This window comes from Heterobasidion irregulare (assembly GCF_000320585.1).
Source record: "Heterobasidion irregulare TC 32-1 unplaced genomic scaffold scaffold_04, whole genome shotgun sequence".
NCBI classification, from domain to species: domain Eukaryota; kingdom Fungi; phylum Basidiomycota; class Agaricomycetes; order Russulales; family Bondarzewiaceae; genus Heterobasidion; species Heterobasidion irregulare.
In genome coordinates, this window is record NW_009258200.1 from 1411539 (window position 1) to 1425822 (window position 14284).

The 14284-nt window shown below is 57.2% G+C and overlaps 7 protein-coding genes across 7 annotated transcripts; 3 read left to right on the forward strand and 4 right to left on the reverse strand.

Annotated features, from left to right (window-relative positions):
• Positions 1–194: 194 nt before the first annotated feature.
• On the reverse strand, positions 195–2515 carry HETIRDRAFT_38497 (uncharacterized protein). The gene is made up of 9 exons (XM_009546329.1): positions 2413–2515; positions 2256–2354; positions 1983–2191; positions 1611–1926; positions 1398–1550; positions 1175–1341; positions 784–1120; positions 688–723; positions 195–633 (listed from the first exon to the last, which is right to left on the reverse strand). The coding sequence occupies exons 1-9, from the start codon at positions 2431–2433 to the stop codon at positions 487–489; spliced, it is 1485 nt and encodes a 494-aa protein (XP_009544624.1). The 5' UTR covers positions 2434–2515; the 3' UTR covers positions 195–486.
• Positions 2516–3971: 1456 nt separating this feature from the next.
• pria1 (putative aegerolysin) lies at positions 3972–4610 on the forward strand. Its single transcript, XM_009546897.1, has 2 exons — positions 3972–4111; positions 4171–4610. The coding sequence occupies exons 1-2, from the start codon at positions 4009–4011 to the stop codon at positions 4479–4481; spliced, it is 414 nt and encodes a 137-aa protein (XP_009545192.1). The 5' UTR covers positions 3972–4008; the 3' UTR covers positions 4482–4610.
• A 93-nt stretch (positions 4611–4703) lies between these two features.
• HETIRDRAFT_473974 (uncharacterized protein) lies at positions 4704–5855 on the reverse strand (the record flags this gene model as incomplete). The annotated part of the gene is made up of 4 exons (XM_009546898.1): positions 4704–4996; positions 5061–5232; positions 5313–5656; positions 5736–5855. 4 exons carry the CDS (start codon positions 5853–5855, stop codon positions 4757–4759), a joined length of 876 nt encoding a protein of 291 aa, XP_009545193.1. The 3' UTR covers positions 4704–4756.
• A 480-nt stretch (positions 5856–6335) lies between these two features.
• HETIRDRAFT_408926 (uncharacterized protein) lies at positions 6336–8123 on the reverse strand. The gene is made up of 7 exons (XM_009546899.1): positions 7938–8123; positions 7622–7858; positions 7148–7567; positions 7076–7091; positions 6897–7017; positions 6605–6831; positions 6336–6522 (listed from the first exon to the last, which is right to left on the reverse strand). The coding sequence occupies exons 1-7, from the start codon at positions 8097–8099 to the stop codon at positions 6482–6484; spliced, it is 1224 nt and encodes a 407-aa protein (XP_009545194.1). The 5' UTR covers positions 8100–8123; the 3' UTR covers positions 6336–6481.
• Positions 8124–8443: 320 nt separating this feature from the next.
• HETIRDRAFT_473978 (uncharacterized protein) lies at positions 8444–10460 on the forward strand (the record flags this gene model as incomplete). Its single annotated transcript, XM_009546900.1, has 10 exons — positions 8444–8531; positions 8582–8784; positions 8838–8922; positions 8981–9041; positions 9097–9190; positions 9244–9349; positions 9408–9504; positions 9559–9653; positions 9705–10095; positions 10153–10460. Coding segments are annotated over 10 exons (1417 nt in total), but the record flags the coding sequence as incomplete, so codon positions are not given.
• Positions 10461–10606: 146 nt separating this feature from the next.
• HETIRDRAFT_314980 (uncharacterized protein) lies at positions 10607–12868 on the forward strand (the record flags this gene model as incomplete). Its single annotated transcript, XM_009546901.1, has 2 exons — positions 10607–10833; positions 10894–12868. The coding sequence occupies 2 exons, from the start codon at positions 10607–10609 to the stop codon at positions 12866–12868; spliced, it is 2202 nt and encodes a 733-aa protein (XP_009545196.1).
• A 199-nt stretch (positions 12869–13067) lies between these two features.
• HETIRDRAFT_163302 (uncharacterized protein) lies at positions 13068–14273 on the reverse strand (the record flags this gene model as incomplete). Its single annotated transcript, XM_009546902.1, has 3 exons — positions 13068–13888; positions 13960–14189; positions 14245–14273. 3 exons carry the CDS (start codon positions 14271–14273, stop codon positions 13068–13070), a joined length of 1080 nt encoding a protein of 359 aa, XP_009545197.1.
• Between the last annotated feature and the right edge of the window lie 11 nt (positions 14274–14284).

Consider the following 14284-nt stretch of genomic DNA (forward strand, 5'->3'; position numbering starts at 1 on the left):
TTGACGAAGCGTGATTCCTGCTTGAGGAATATAGCTATTGCATAGCTGTTCAAGGAACAGGCGACTCATGACCCAGAGAAAAGCTCAGCGGTATTGATAGAAAGTGGATCTTATGAAGGTGTCCAATTATGGATGACCTCCGAAGCGGCTTTACTCGTGTAGGAAGAGCTCCGCGCGGCGGATCACCAGTAGTAGATGTTCATGATGAATTTCAAGCACCCTATAGTAAAGAGGCAGGTCAATGAAAACCTCGGTACCGAGCACAAAACGGGGACACTGGCAAAGCTTCCGAGCTTGACGACGGTTGAGCCCAGTGTGCAAAACATCGTGATCATCTAAAGCCAGGTATCAGAGAAAAGAAAGCGGATCTGGAGGGCTCCGCTTCGACTAAAGCTGCGCTTCGCCCAATTCGTGTTCAAATTCTGCAACCGAAATCATACCGAGTACAAAATTGACGTGTGCACAGCAACTGAATCGCGAACAACATCACTCCTCGCCGGAGTCAAACAGTACCGCGTCCTTCCTGAGGACCCATTTGGGCTTTGGAACATTGCCCATTCCGACGAGTTTGACGCGAACCGTGGACTGCAAGTCCAAACCTTCGTCTTCCGGAGATAATGGACTGATCGGACGCTACGATACCAGTTCACAGCGGCAGTGGAAACGCAAAAAATGCATTGGACTTACCGTTACATACACAGCAGTGTCGATAGAATCGCCATACTGATTAACAGCGTGTTTGTTTCAGCCGTGGTGCGCTCCACATCGGTGGTAACCACTTACCATGGTGTACTGTCCTAGGAGTGCAATATCAGGCCTTAAAGCTCGGATGGAGGCCCCCGGATTCTGGGTAAAATCCAGCTGGCCAAAGTAGGTTGCCAGAAACTGGTAGTGAGCATGGTCGGCAAGGAGCTGTGTGGATACACCAGAGGAATTGGCATGCCCGCCGCTGAGGACGAAATTGCGACCGCCTTTGGCTGGCAGAGTCGGCTTGACGAGAAGCGCCTTTTTGGAATCGGCAGTGTGTCCAAGCCAGAACCAACCGGAGGGGATAGAGATGGGTCGATAGATGGCTATCGGTAGGTGGTCGAAGCCCTGCATTTTCTCTACGTCGACCCATCTATGGTAAGCAGTAAGGAAGCGGCGCAATGAACGAGATTCTGACAAGGCTTACTTTCCCAGAAGCGGCTTGAGCAGTCTCTTCACCTGACTACTCTGCTGCTCCGGAAGCAAGTCGACCACAGGAATGACTGAAGTGACTTCAATGACTCGCCAGTACTCGGGCCTGTTCGTAGTAGAAATCCAGTCGGCAGTGTTTTGAATCTTCGTGTAGTCCCCACCCTGACGAGAGTTGTAGTTGGTGCAAAGATTTCACCGCTTGTACGGGAGGAACGTACAGTGACAATATAATCGGTAACAAGATTCTTTCCCTGCTTGGTAGTTATGGTCGTCTTGCTATTGCCATGGCCAGCCGAGGCGCTGCCACCCCAGCCTTTCAGCTCGCCCTCCAGAGCAACTTTGATATCTTGCCTCACTTCGTCCTCGTTCTCCTATTCAAGCAAACTGACTATCAGTTGATGGATGATATGATAAACTGGAGGTGAGCGTACGCTTCTAGAAAAAGTTTCCTGTGTATGTGCGGAGAGTGCCCCACCAATCGTGACTTGGTTGCGGAAAACATGACCATACTCGTTAAATATGTTATAGAGGGCTTCCCTCTTCTCAAGTAGGGATGATTTGGCGAGAGCGGTATTGATCTCAGATGTGAATTCAGTTGAGAGCAGTATGCTGCCTGAGCCCGAGGAAGGTCGATTGAAATCAATACGGCCCTGCGGGAAGCGATAACAAGACGAGGAGTACACCGTCTTTTCGGTCTCAGTACTCTTGTAGCTCGAGCTCTCGGAGTATTCCACCGAAGCAGCAACGCTACCAGCGGTCGCCTAGTAAGCATTGCGCCAATAACATCAACTTGAAGCACTCACTAAGGGGTCGACACCTTGACCGCAACGGAAGTATAGTTAGATTCCATGAGCGTGTTGCTGAACTCCGCCTCAACCATGGTCGTCCGTATGCCGGCTGAGTTGTCAATGGTAGTATTGAGAATGTTTGGGCGGACGATGAGCTTCCGAGAGCTGATGACTGGGCTGCCGGACGTCATGACGACACCAGAGAGGAGATTATTATTGTCGATCTGTTAAGTTGCAAGCAAGATCAGCATAATGCAGCGAGCTTGGATCTGAACACTACAGCCTGACCAGTTTATTTCGTTGTACAGGATCGTTGTTGACTTCGTTGAGGGTATCGCCGGCAATCGCTGCCGACACCTTGGCACGCACGCTGCCATGAAGCACGTCCTGAACGTAGTCACCTTGAGCCACGCCGCGGACGATAGCGTTGAGAGAGATGACGCACAGTAACAATCGGATAATCCATCGAAGAAAAATAGGAGTCGAGATCTGAAGCCTCTCCAAGTCGTTTGAAGCGGGTAGGACTAGTGAGAGGAATGCGGCCTGTTTGTCGTGAGAGGTGACTGGTCGAGACTTGCGGACAGGTTCGCCTTATATTCCAGTGACTGCTCTTGTACTGTGAACAGGATGAATGGAACCCACTTCCTCCTCCCATCCTCGAGGAGCATGCATGGGCACGAGGGCGGGCTCCACCTCCGCCCTGACCTCCACAAAGCTCCCCACCGCGATTTCGCGCAGCATCGAGCATGATAGCTGCTTCTTTGGCAGCAGGAATGTCATGATAGAAGTTCTCTTCATCCTCGAGGCCATAACATACCATCGCGTGATCGTGCTGCACTACCCACGCACGCCAGCTGTGAACGCAATGTAGCGATCAGAAGCATGCGCAAGTGGCAAAAGAAAGTCGCAGCAGCAGGTCAGCACCGTTTAATAAGGCAGTGCGTATGCTTTACGCATTTTCGAGCACACATACATCACCAGCCTCCAGGTAGTTCAGGTGGCGCCGCAGCGCAAGATAGTGGGTACGCGCACCAAGCATAGCGCGACGTGATGCGCGACGCGACAGAGCGTTAGCAAAATGTTCAGTTCTGTGCCGGGAACCCACAACGATAGTATACGCCGCCGATGGGTGTTGCGGAGGCAGGGCGGGTGGAACGCGTGCCTACCCGCGAGCTCGTCCGCGCGGAGTTTCAAGCCAGACATTGGGCTCCGCTCGTACTTCGAGCAATTTACGTCTTTTAGCGAGATGAGTTCGGGCTGCTAGGGTGAGTGAGAGGCGATGGAACATTCGCCGCAGAAAAAACAGCTTGTCAGATGACTGGAATGGTGCGCCGTGACGGATTGACACTTCGGTTGATATGTTATATGTAGAAGTCGAACTCAGCAATGAAATTACTCGAGAGCATGTCCACACGGAAGTCAATACGGCTCTGTGGGAAGCGATAACGAAACGAGGGGTGCCCTGTTTGTCTGTCGCGCTGTTTTTACAGCTCGAGCTCTCAGAGTACTGCAATGCACCAGATGTCCGCTGGTGTGCGTCGTGCTAGTAAAAATCACTTGAAAACATTCATGACGACGCCTGAGAGGGGATCATCGTCGTCGACCTGTTCGAGCACAAGCAAAATCAGCAACCTGTGATCTGAAAAGAAAATAGCCTGACGAGCCTAATTCGTCACATTGGCACTTTGTTCGTTCCGCTGGGTATCCCGTGGACTGCTATTATCTTGGCACCCAGAGGAGTGACATGGAGCACGTCCTGCAGATAAGTAAAGTGTTTGCCTAAACTAGTTCGTGAGGTAAACCGGGGATCGATCGAAACTCACGGACAGCTGGGCTCCATATTCATACACCGCGAAACCGAAACAATCACCATGGGGTACGCCCATTCGTGTCCCAACAACAGGATGCATGGAACCCACTGCACGTAGCGTAGCCCACCCTTAAGCTCGCGGTTTATGAAGCCTGCCCCCATGCTCACTATTTTCTGCATCGATTACCCAGAGACCTCCAAAGGCCAACCCTACCCCGCATCTCAATCATCATGGCTTATGCCCAGTGGGTCATCATCATCATCCGCAACGTCGGCGCGGCAAAGTTCTCGATCAAGAATCTCAACCCCTCCTGGGGAAAGCTCCATGCCGAGGGTATTCCACGCGTCGCTTTCTCCTGACGGGACATACCGCTGATGTGCGTGACTCTACAGGTGACAAGGACACAGAGGTCAACAAGAGTACCATCGAGGGAAAGGTGGTAGAGGCGGACCAGCAGCTCAGGATCAACGCCTGCGGCAGATCCGATGCGGCAGAAGGCACCACGGGCTCGTTCGACCTCGTCGACGTGGCTACCCAGCAGGTTATTCGCCACGTCTATTGGGACTGCCCTTGGGGCACCAAGAGGAACACGTTCACGGTCAGCGGCTCGAACTCCAAGTGGATGATCGAGTACAGCGGCCAGAACTTGGATAGCGGCGCGCTCGGTACCATCTCGGTGGACGTCTTGAGGAAGGGAAATTGAGGGGATCGGATGTCAATTGCTGTGGTGAAGGTCAATGGTGTGACACAGTATCAGATGGTGTTGGAGGAAGTTCTTGTGCAACTTGTGTACCATTTAAATTCAAAGACGAAATGTCGCGGTTCTAACTACAACCTGGCCGTCAAATGAGGATATCTCCGTCGCAAGGGCAAGCGATACACACTCTCACCTGGGCACTGTTGGAACGCTGCATCTGAGTGAGATACATGAAATATCACAGTTCACAACCACGCTGATACAGACAGACGACGATGTCTCTAATTCCCAAGAATGGCATCGATAGCCTTCTTGGGCTTCCAGCCCGGAAACTCCGCATTCGTGAGCTCGCCCTTCTCCCCCACGATCCCCTCGCCCCTCGCCCAGCCCAGCTGCAGCACCGTCCCGAAATCATACGGGTTCACTTTAAGAGCCGCCTCCAGCTCCTCGACGGATCGGTAAGTGATTTGCAGCTTCTTCCCAGTCCGAGCCTCGTAGGCCGCGAACACTTCATTGAAGGACTAGATAATAAAGCGCCATTAGGTCCAGATGTATTCTGCGGTGCAACCATGGCCGTCGTCTCACCTGGCGATCGCCCTCGATCCTGAAAATTCGCCAATTGAGGCGTTCGGCGGGTAAATGTGTCAGGACGTATGCCACATATGCCCCGACGTCGCGACGCGCCGTCCAAGACACAGGATTGCTGCCATCCCCCCCAGCAGCCGCCTTCCCATGTTCGAAATCCACCCCGATGAACCTGCATCAAGAGGCAGACATCCTTTGTAAAAAAAAACCCCGACGCTGTCACCGAGCGAACGAAACGGCTGCACTACTCACGGCGTCAGGACGAAATCTGGGAACGGGCCGTTGTAGACGAGCGCGAACGGCAGCCCCAGCGCCCTCAGCTTATCCTGAAACAGCTTCTTCGGGAGCAGTATCCCGCCCTCCAGCGTGTCCGTCTTCTCTCCGTACTCGGACGGCAGGAAGAGCTTCACGCCGGCCTGCTTCGCCGCCTCCGCGAGAGGCACCTGCGCCTCGGCGATCGCGCTGAACGTGATCGCAGAAAGCACGACGTCGATGCCTTCCAGCGCCGCCGCGACCTTCGCCGTGTTCGCAAAATCGACGAGCACGACCTTCGCCCCGTCCTTCGCGAGCTTCGCGAGCGCCCCGTTGTTGCTCCCCTATGACAGAACAAGATGCCCGCGCGTAAATCTTCGCGGCGCAAATCGGTGGTAAGATCGATCGAGCGAGCAAGCGCACCAGACGTCCCAGCACCAGCACCTCCTCAGCGTTCCCAGCCGCCTTCTGCTTCAAAAGCTCCTCCGCGAGGAAAACACCGATGTTCCCGGCTCCCGCGACCGCAAAAGTCTTGAAGGCCATAGCGTGCAATACGTGTGTCGAGGGAGATGCTCAGCAGCGCGGACCCAGTTCTGTAGGTGCGCACCTCCTCTCTCTTTATATATATGTCCAAAACACAGGCGCCAATGCCTCATTAGCAGCATGCATGCGCAGGCCAACGCAAGATGTCGTCAACCATCACCTGTCTGATGTTTGGGCGAGAAGCCGCAACTGTCGTTCGCCACTTGCAGTAGCATCGGCGTCAGCGTTTCGTTCAGGATTCAGATGCTGACTGAGGCGGGCGACGACGTTCCCTTATCGAGACCTGCGCAATCACTCTTGACGTGAGACTGCTGACGGTCCCTGCAAACGATGAGAATCGAGGGTCAACAGGCGTGCACGGATTGACGATCATTAGACGGCCATACCGAAACTCTGAGAGCCGAACCAGGATTTGCGATTCCAATTCAGCTCAATATTCAACGACCAAGGCATAGAACAATCTGTGATGACAGATGACACGAATCACGCAACGACGGTTCAGATCGGAAAAGAGAGATTATTATCAAGAGAAAGCAATGCACGGGCGTGCTTTTGTCGCAACAACAAACAAAGAAGGAACGCGAAAACTACGATGCCAAAGAAATCCACAATCACGCTCGAGGTTCTCACGGCTTGTAGTCGGGGCGCAGAGAGCGCACGGTCTTGCCTGAACGAAGAACGAGATATCAGCACATGCAGACGCGACGATGCCTTAAAGCAGGCAGACAAGGAGAGCCGAACGAACGAACCTGCGCGCCAGATCTCCTGGTCGTCGATCTCCTTGAGCTCCTTCGCGAGGTCCTGGCGGTAGGTGCTGCGCGAGTTGAACTCGAGTGACTTGCGCGTCTCCGTGCCGTTCTTCACGCTCTCGTAGAGCTTCTCGAACACGGGGCGGTTAGCCGCCTCGAAGATCGGGGCCCAGTCGAGCGCGCCGCGACGCGCGGTCGTGGAGCATGCGTTGTACATATAGTCCATGCTGTTTGGCGGAAAAGCTAAATGAGCGAAATGGAACGAAGTAGTAGGCAAGAACAGATCACGTACCCCTTGGCACCGATGAGGGGGAAGAGGGACTGTGTGGCCTCCTCCACGGTCTCATTGAAGGCCTCGGAGGGCGAGTGGCCGTTGGCGCGGAGGACTTTGTACTGCGCAAGGAACATGCCCTCTGTAAGACAGGTAATGCATGAGCACCCTATCCGAAAGGCTAATTACGTTCGACTTACGGATACCACCCATCAACTAAAAGAATCGAATCAGCGAAAATTCGGCGTGCAAAATGCGTGTCCAAAACTCACCACACCACGCTCGCCGTAGAGGTCAGAGTACACCTCCTTCTCGAACGTCGTCTCATACATGTATCCAGACCCGATACCAACACCAAGGGCGGTCGCCTTTTCCTTGGCCTTGCCGGTGACGTCTTGCCAGACGGCGATGGACGAGTTGATACCACGGCCCTCCTTGAAAAGAGTGCGGACGGTGCGTCCCGAGCCCTTAGGGGCGACGAGGATGACGTCGACATCAGCGGGGGGGACGACGTGGGTGTCCTCCTTGTAGACGATGGAGAAACCGTGGGAGAAGTAGAGGGTCTTGCCCTTGGTGATGAGAGGGGCAATGGTCGGCCAGGTGGTCGACTGGGCGGCGTCGGAGAGGAGGTTCATGATGATGGAACCACGGTTGATGGCCTCCTCGATGGAGAAGAGGGTCTCGCCAGGCACCTACGGTGGATCAGTATGAGAATCAAAATTTTAGACGTGTGCGCGTAGACATACCCAGCCGTCTTCCTGTGCCTGCTTCCAGCTCTCGCCGCCCTCCCGAACACCAACGATGACATTCAAGCCATTGTCGCGGGCGTTGAGGCCCTGACCGTGACCCTGAGAGCCATAGCCAATGAGAGCGAGGGTGTCGTTCTTGAAGTAGTCCTGGAGCTTAGCCAAGGGCCAGTCACTGCGCTCGTAGACGACCTCTTGGTGACCAGCAAAGTCCAGAGTCTTCAGACCACGGACAGCCTAAAAACAACAGAAAAAAAGAGTGCTCAGGCAAACTTCGTTGCAGCGGAGCGACCTGGATCGCCACGTAAACACCGACCTCGACAGTCGCCCTTCGGGGGGCCGCAGCAGCGGCAGAGCGCGCCAGCAAGGAGTAGGCTGCGGTCTGTGCGGGCTTGGAGGCAACCTGAGACGCCACGCGAGGCGCACGGCGGGATGCAGCGCGGAGGGCTTGGGAGGAGCGAGCGGCGAAGGAGGCCATTTTTGTTGGTGGAGGTGGAGAACGAGAACGTGCGAACTCGACTTTTTCTTGAGCTGGGCGAGTCACCCCTCGGCCGACACTCCGACGCCGAAATCCGGCCTCTGCCGATCAGCTGGCTTCCTCCTTCCAATACACGTCCCCGTTGACGCTCGATGCTTGCCGTGCGTGTCCAACAACCAAATACTGTATTGTAGGCTGCTCTCTGTCCCGGTTGCCCTCAAACTCCCATACATGGGGGAGTTTCATCGCAACCTCTTTGAAAAGTCGAATCATGTACATACTTTCCATAAATGGTAGAACAGTGGTGACCCCACACCAGCCGACATTCGAAACACCCGCCGCGACATGCTCAGGCTCCACAACACCTCAGCACCCTTCCTCAGGGCCTCCAGCGCCGTAAAAAAGGCCCTGACCGCTCAGAAGAGCATCGTCGTGCGTGCAGCTCGCCTCCCCCAAGATCAGCTCACCGAATCCACTCCCAGAGCGCGCCCACCGCCGCACCATGTCAAAAGAGGCATCACACCCAATTCGTCCGCCCCGCGTCCTTCGCGGCAGCCCGAAAACCTCATCCGCCGCCCTTGCCTGAGATCGCCGAGACGCCCACGAGGGATCCCGAGCTCCCGACCAGCAGCGCAAACGAGAGGGAGGTGTTCATCCACTGGGATGGTGCCAATTGGTCCAGATTGTGAGCCCCATAATTCGACGCGCTGAGTCCCCCAGGTCCTTACCCTCCGCCAGTCACAATATCTGGCTGCGAGACCACTGCCGCTGTGCCGACTGCTTCCACCCGACGACGAAGCAGCGCCTGGTCGACACGTTCGAGGCAAGCTCAGTCTCATTCGAATTGAGGTCGCGGTCGTGATCAATGATCAAAAACTCAGATCCCTCCAGATCTAGAGCCCGCGTCTGTCGAGCCGAAGCCGGAGGGGCTGCAAGTGACCTGTGCGCGACATCTCTATATGATTCCGGCCTTCGATTTATGATGTTCTCTCTCAAGGGCCATCCCCATCTCAGCCTCATGTATCTCTGTACCCCTGGTCATGGCTGCGTCAGAATCGGTACGATCCACCAGTGACACAGGCAGCAGATGAGTACGTTATCCAATGGTGGCCGTTTTTCCGTGCCGATGTTTCCATCCTCTCAGAAAGGTCCTCTGGGGGTCAAGAATCGTCCAAGATCCGCCCACTGTCCCGTACGAAGAGGTCATGGCGGAAGATGGACACGGCTTGTACAAGTGGCTGAGCGGAATCGTAAGAGAGCCTCGATTCATACCCAAGGCCTGATGACTGACACTTCTCCGTCAAACAGCATAAGTTCGGTTTCTGCTTCGTCTCTGGTGTGCCCGAAACACCAGAGGCGACCGAAGAGCTGTCACGACGCATTGGTTTCATCCGAGAAACGCATTGTGAGTTATCAGTGTTGACTGTACTGCAGGCCGCGCGCTGACACCGCGATGTAGATGGCGCGTTCTGGGACTTCACGGCAGACCTCGCGCGCGGAGACACTGCATACACAAACATGGCGCTCAGCGCCCACACCGACAACACCTACTTCGTGCGTCCGATCTTCCACCCCCGCATTCTTTGATACTGACACACACGACAGACCGATCCCTGCGGCGTCCAGCTCTTCCATCTCCTCTCGCACACCGACGGCACAGGCGGCGCGACGCTCCTCGTCGACGGCTTCTACGTCGCCTCGATCCTCAAAGAGCTGCACCCCGACGTCTACCACCTGCTCTCCACCATCCCCGTCCCCGCGCACGCCGCCGGCGAAGAAGATACGTTCTATCAAGCCACGCGGCCCGTCCTCGGGCACGACTCGGTCACCGGCGAGCTGAAGTCTGTGCGGTGGAACAATGACGATCGCAGTGTGCTTCGCGACGTGCCGGCGGGGAGCATGCTCCAGTGGTACGACGCCATGCGGACGTGGAACAAGTTCCTCACGAGCCCTGACTCTGAGTACTGGGTGCAGCTCGCCCCTGGCACCGCCGTCGGTACGCCCGCTCGCTGATGTCGCGTTGTCTCGCGTGCTGATGACCCCTTGTCAACAGCGGTCGACAATCATCGTGTCCTCCATGGCCGATCCGCATTCACGGGCACCCGCCGCATGTGCGGGGCCTACATCGGCGCGGACGAGTTCCGGTCCCGTCTGAGTGTCTTGGCCGAACGGTTCGGTAAGAGCGAAGCGGAGAATGGGTCTCGAGATGTGCCTGCTGCAAGACGTGGAGTGTGGAGCGTCGGGCTATGATGCTGCCCGATTTTTGGCCGTGGGTTGAGTTGACGATGCCGCGAGGGCTGTATCTAGTGTTGTACGCTACAGGATGCCGCACTCTGTAACACCGAACTAGGGTTAGGGGTGAAAAGTCGTCGGCCTATCGGAGGTCTTAAGATTCGGAGCGCAGGCTTCAAGTTCCACCTCCGTCTCCATTTGAACACACTTGAAAGGCGGAAGGGCGGTCTGCAGTCTGCTACCTCTCCCCTCCAAGAAGGCCGCGCGCCCAAACCATGCATTTGTTCTGGAGGTCAGCCGCTCCGTGGACCCGCCACCACACGCACAGGCACTTCGCGACCGCGGCCGAGCGCGCGAGGGTCCCTCAGACGATCATCGAGAAGGTCGTCCAGAAGTACGCCGTGGGTCTGCCCGAGGGCAAGCTCGTCAAAGCGGGCGACTATGTCATGATCCGCCCTGAACATGTCATGACCCACGACAACACAGGCCCCGTCATATCCAAGTGCGTCCCGCTTTTCCAGTGACCACACATGCGCTCGCAATAACAGCGTGCGCGCGCCAGGTTCAAGTCCATCGGCGCAAAGCGCATACACAGCCCATCGCAGCCGGTGTTCACCCTCGACCACGACGTCCAGAACAAGTCGGAGAAGAACCTCGCCAAGTACGCCGGCATCGAGGTCTTCGCCCGCCAGCACCGCATCGACTTCTACCCCGCCGGTCGCGGGATCGGGCACCAGGTTCTCGTCGAGGAAGGCTATGCCTTTCCGTACACGCTCACCGTCGCGTCGGACAGCCACAGCAACATGTACGGCGGCGTCGGGTGCGTGGGCACGCCCATCGTCCGCACGGACGCCGCGGCGATATGGGCAACGGGGAAGACGTGGTGGCAGATCCCCCGCATGGTCAACGTCGAGCTGCGCGGCAGGCTCGCACCTGGGGTGACGGGCAAGGATGTGATCGTCGCGCTGTGCGGCTCGTTCAACCAGGACGAGGTGCTCAACGCCGCCATCGAGTTCACTGGCGACGGCATCGCGGCCTTGTCCGTCGACGATCGCCTGACCATCGCGAACATGACTACCGAGTGGGGCGCGCTCGCAGGGCTGTTCCCCGTTGACGACGTGACGCTGCGGTGGTACGAGAGCGCGCTCAGCAAGATCGAGCGCAGGACGTTCCCTTCCCCCGATGCCTCTATCCCCCCGCCTCCCGAACACCCGCGTATCAACCGTGGTCGACTCGACGCTCTCCGGGCCGCACCCCTCTCCTCCGACGAGGGCGCGGAATACGCTTCGCACCTCATCCTGGACCTCTCCACGCTCGTCCCACATGTCTCCGGCCCAAATAGCGTCAAGGTCTCCACGCCGTTGCCCGTCCTCGAGTCCGCGAAAATCCCGATCCAGAAAGCCTACCTCGTCAGCTGCACCAACTCCCGCGTCTCAGACATCGCCGCCGCCGCGGCCGTCGTGCGCGGCCACAAGATCGCACCCGGCGTCGAGTTCTACATCGCAGCCGCGAGCTCCGCCGTGCAGCAGGAAAGCGAGCGCCTCGGCGACTGGGAAACGCTCATCACGAGCGGCGCGAAGGTCCTCCCCGCGGGCTGCGGGCCCTGCATCGGCCTCGGGACCGGGCTCTTGGAGGAGGGCGAGGTGGGCATCAGCGCGACGAACAGGAACTACAAGGGCCGGATGGGCCACCCGAATGCGCAGGCATACCTCGCCAGCCCGGCCGTCGTTGCCGCGAGCGCCGTCAGGGGATACATCTGCAGCCCGGACTCGCTGGACCCCGCCTCGCTCCCGCCCGCGGGGGCGCCGGCGTTCTCCGTCTCCACGCCCGAGTCGCAGCCTGCGTCTGCGTCTGCGGCCGCGCCTCCCGCGAGCGAGCCCCTCGTGCCCGGCTTCCCCTCGACGTTCGCGGGCACCCTGCTCTTCGCCCCCCAGGACAACCTGAACACCGACGGCATCTACCCCGGGAAATACACGTACCAGGACGACATCACGCTTGCGCGCCAGGCCGAGGTCGTGATGGAGAACTACGACCCCGCCTTTGCCGGGCTCGTCGCCTCGCTCCTGAAGGACGAGGGCGTGCGCACGCACGCGGCGGCGGGGCCCGGCGTGCAGCGCGGCGTCGTCCTCGTCGCCGGGTACAACTTCGGCACGGGCTCCTCGCGCGAGCAGGCCGCAACGGCGCTCAAGGCGGCGGGTGTCCCGCTCGTCGTCGCGGGTTCTTTCGGGGACATCTTCAAGCGGAACGCGATCAACAACGGGCTCGTGTGCGTCGAGAGCCCCGCGCTCGTCGCGGACCTCACGCGCGCGTACGCGCGGGGCGGCGCGCGCGGCGCCGGGGGCGTGGACGGGGCGCTGACGGTGCACGGCGGCTTGGAAATCACGGTCGGCATGGCGGACGGGAAGGTCGTCGTCGCTGGATTCGAGGGCGGGCCGAAGACGTATCAGATCAAGCCTGTGGGCGCTAGCGTGCAGGAGCTGTGGATCTGTGGAGGTCTGGAGGGGTACATCCTGAAATCCATCGAGGCTGATGCTTAGACGGATCTCGAGACACACAAAAGTTTGTATCTAGGCGACGGTGCCGGGAGTTGTATGTCCACGGCTCGCAATGTAATATTGTATCAATACAGGTGGGTATAGAGTGCTAAGGGTGCCAACAAACACGAACATGGTGAAAAATGAATCAAGCTTCTATGCGATATCAGAGGCACTAGTAGTAGTAGATTGAGCAATCGGGTCAACGCGGACCATAGTCGGTGATGACTTTCACTGCGATGAGAAGGGTATCTATGAGGCGCTCAGAGATTTCCAAAGGTGTTTCGTCGGCGTTCTTGCAGCCCACGCTGCCGGAAAACAGCGTGCCCGAGGACGGTGGTATAGCAGGCGCCATAGACCTGCTATGGACTGAACTGCTGGGAGGGTGGGGTATGCGAGCGGATCCGTCCGGGTAGGATAACGAGGCGGTGTGCGATGAGTCGATGAGGTAACGAGGGTCGCCAGTGGGCGGGCGCCTTGGGTTTGGGCGCCATCCAGGGTCCGAGAAGTCAGACAATGGTGGAGGGTATGGAGGTACATCAGCAGGAAGAGGATATGGGTTGTGGTTGCTTGAACTCGCATCGACGGACATAGGAGGGGCAGCGAGTGGGATGAAAGGGGGCGGGAGAGCAAGTGGGATAAGAGAGGGGGGGTTCGCAGGCGGGGGAAATGGTGTTTCTGTTCGACAAGGGAACCCGCGAGACAATGTAGGCACTGTCATGATCAGCCCTGGATGCGCAGCTGGGCGCGAGTAAGACGGAATTGTCAGCGCTTGTACTGGGGGAGGGTTAGGGGGTGGTTGCATCGGAGACAAGGATGATCCCGACCAGAAGGTGCCTTGGGGCGTTCCTGTCGAACTGTCATGGAACAGAGAGGTATATTCAACTGATTGAACCGGGGGCGCAGGGGATCCCGTCAGTGGACACTGGTGGGAACAACATGTCAGTCTATTCTTTGTCTGGGGTATGGTCATTGGCTTTCTGCGCCCTGCGGTCCTGATCCTGGCCTTGATGTGCGCCCATCCTACGCACCGCAAGTCCACACATACAAGCCCAGATCAGATGCGTGAGAAACGCCATGGAAGTACAACTTGCCGGTTCGTAATACCTCCTGCATGTCCGGAGATGCAAAGTCCTCCATGGACATGATACAAACATCGACGGCACGCAGCAAGTCGATAGTTTTCCGCACTTTTTTCAAAGCTGCGCTGGGTTCACTGCAACATTGCCGGGCCATTATGGCTTCAATCTTCATCAGAAGGGTGATGAAGCGCTGAATGGTTGTACGAATGAACTGCTTGTCATAACACGGCTCCTCAGGTACTCTACATTCAAATGGTGTCAATCAGCAACCTAGGATACCAGCCTTAAGGAACTCACAGTCGTGATAGATGATACATGCTGAACATGAGGAGGCCGA

Excerpts from the sequence above, each read along its gene's own strand:
- pria1 (XM_009546897.1), top strand. The coding sequence starts at position 4,009 with ATGGCTTATGCCCAGTGGGTCATCATCATCATCCGCAACGTCGGCGCG. Across the intron at positions 4,112-4,170 it reads GGGAAAGCTCCATGCCGAGG|GTGACAAGGACACAGAGGTC; the intron begins GTATTCCACGCG and ends GTGACTCTACAG.
- HETIRDRAFT_408926 (XM_009546899.1), bottom strand. The coding sequence starts at position 8,099 with ATGGCCTCCTTCGCCGCTCGCTCCTCCCAAGCCCTCCGCGCTGCATCC. Across the intron at positions 7,568-7,621 it reads AGGCACAGGAAGACGGCTGG|GTGCCTGGCGAGACCCTCTT; the intron begins GTATGTCTACGC and ends GATCCACCGTAG. Across the intron at positions 6,523-6,604 it reads CCAGGAGATCTGGCGCGCAG|GCAAGACCGTGCGCTCTCTG; the intron begins GTTCGTTCGTTC and ends TTCTTCGTTCAG.
- HETIRDRAFT_38497 (XM_009546329.1), bottom strand. The coding sequence starts at position 2,433 with ATGGATTATCCGATTGTTACT. Across the intron at positions 2,192-2,255 it reads CTGTACAACGAAATAAACTG|ATCGACAATAATAATCTCCT; the intron begins GTCAGGCTGTAG and ends GCAACTTAACAG. Across the intron at positions 634-687 it reads ACACTGCTGTGTATGTAACG|CGTCCGATCAGTCCATTATC; the intron begins GTAAGTCCAATG and ends CTGGTATCGTAG.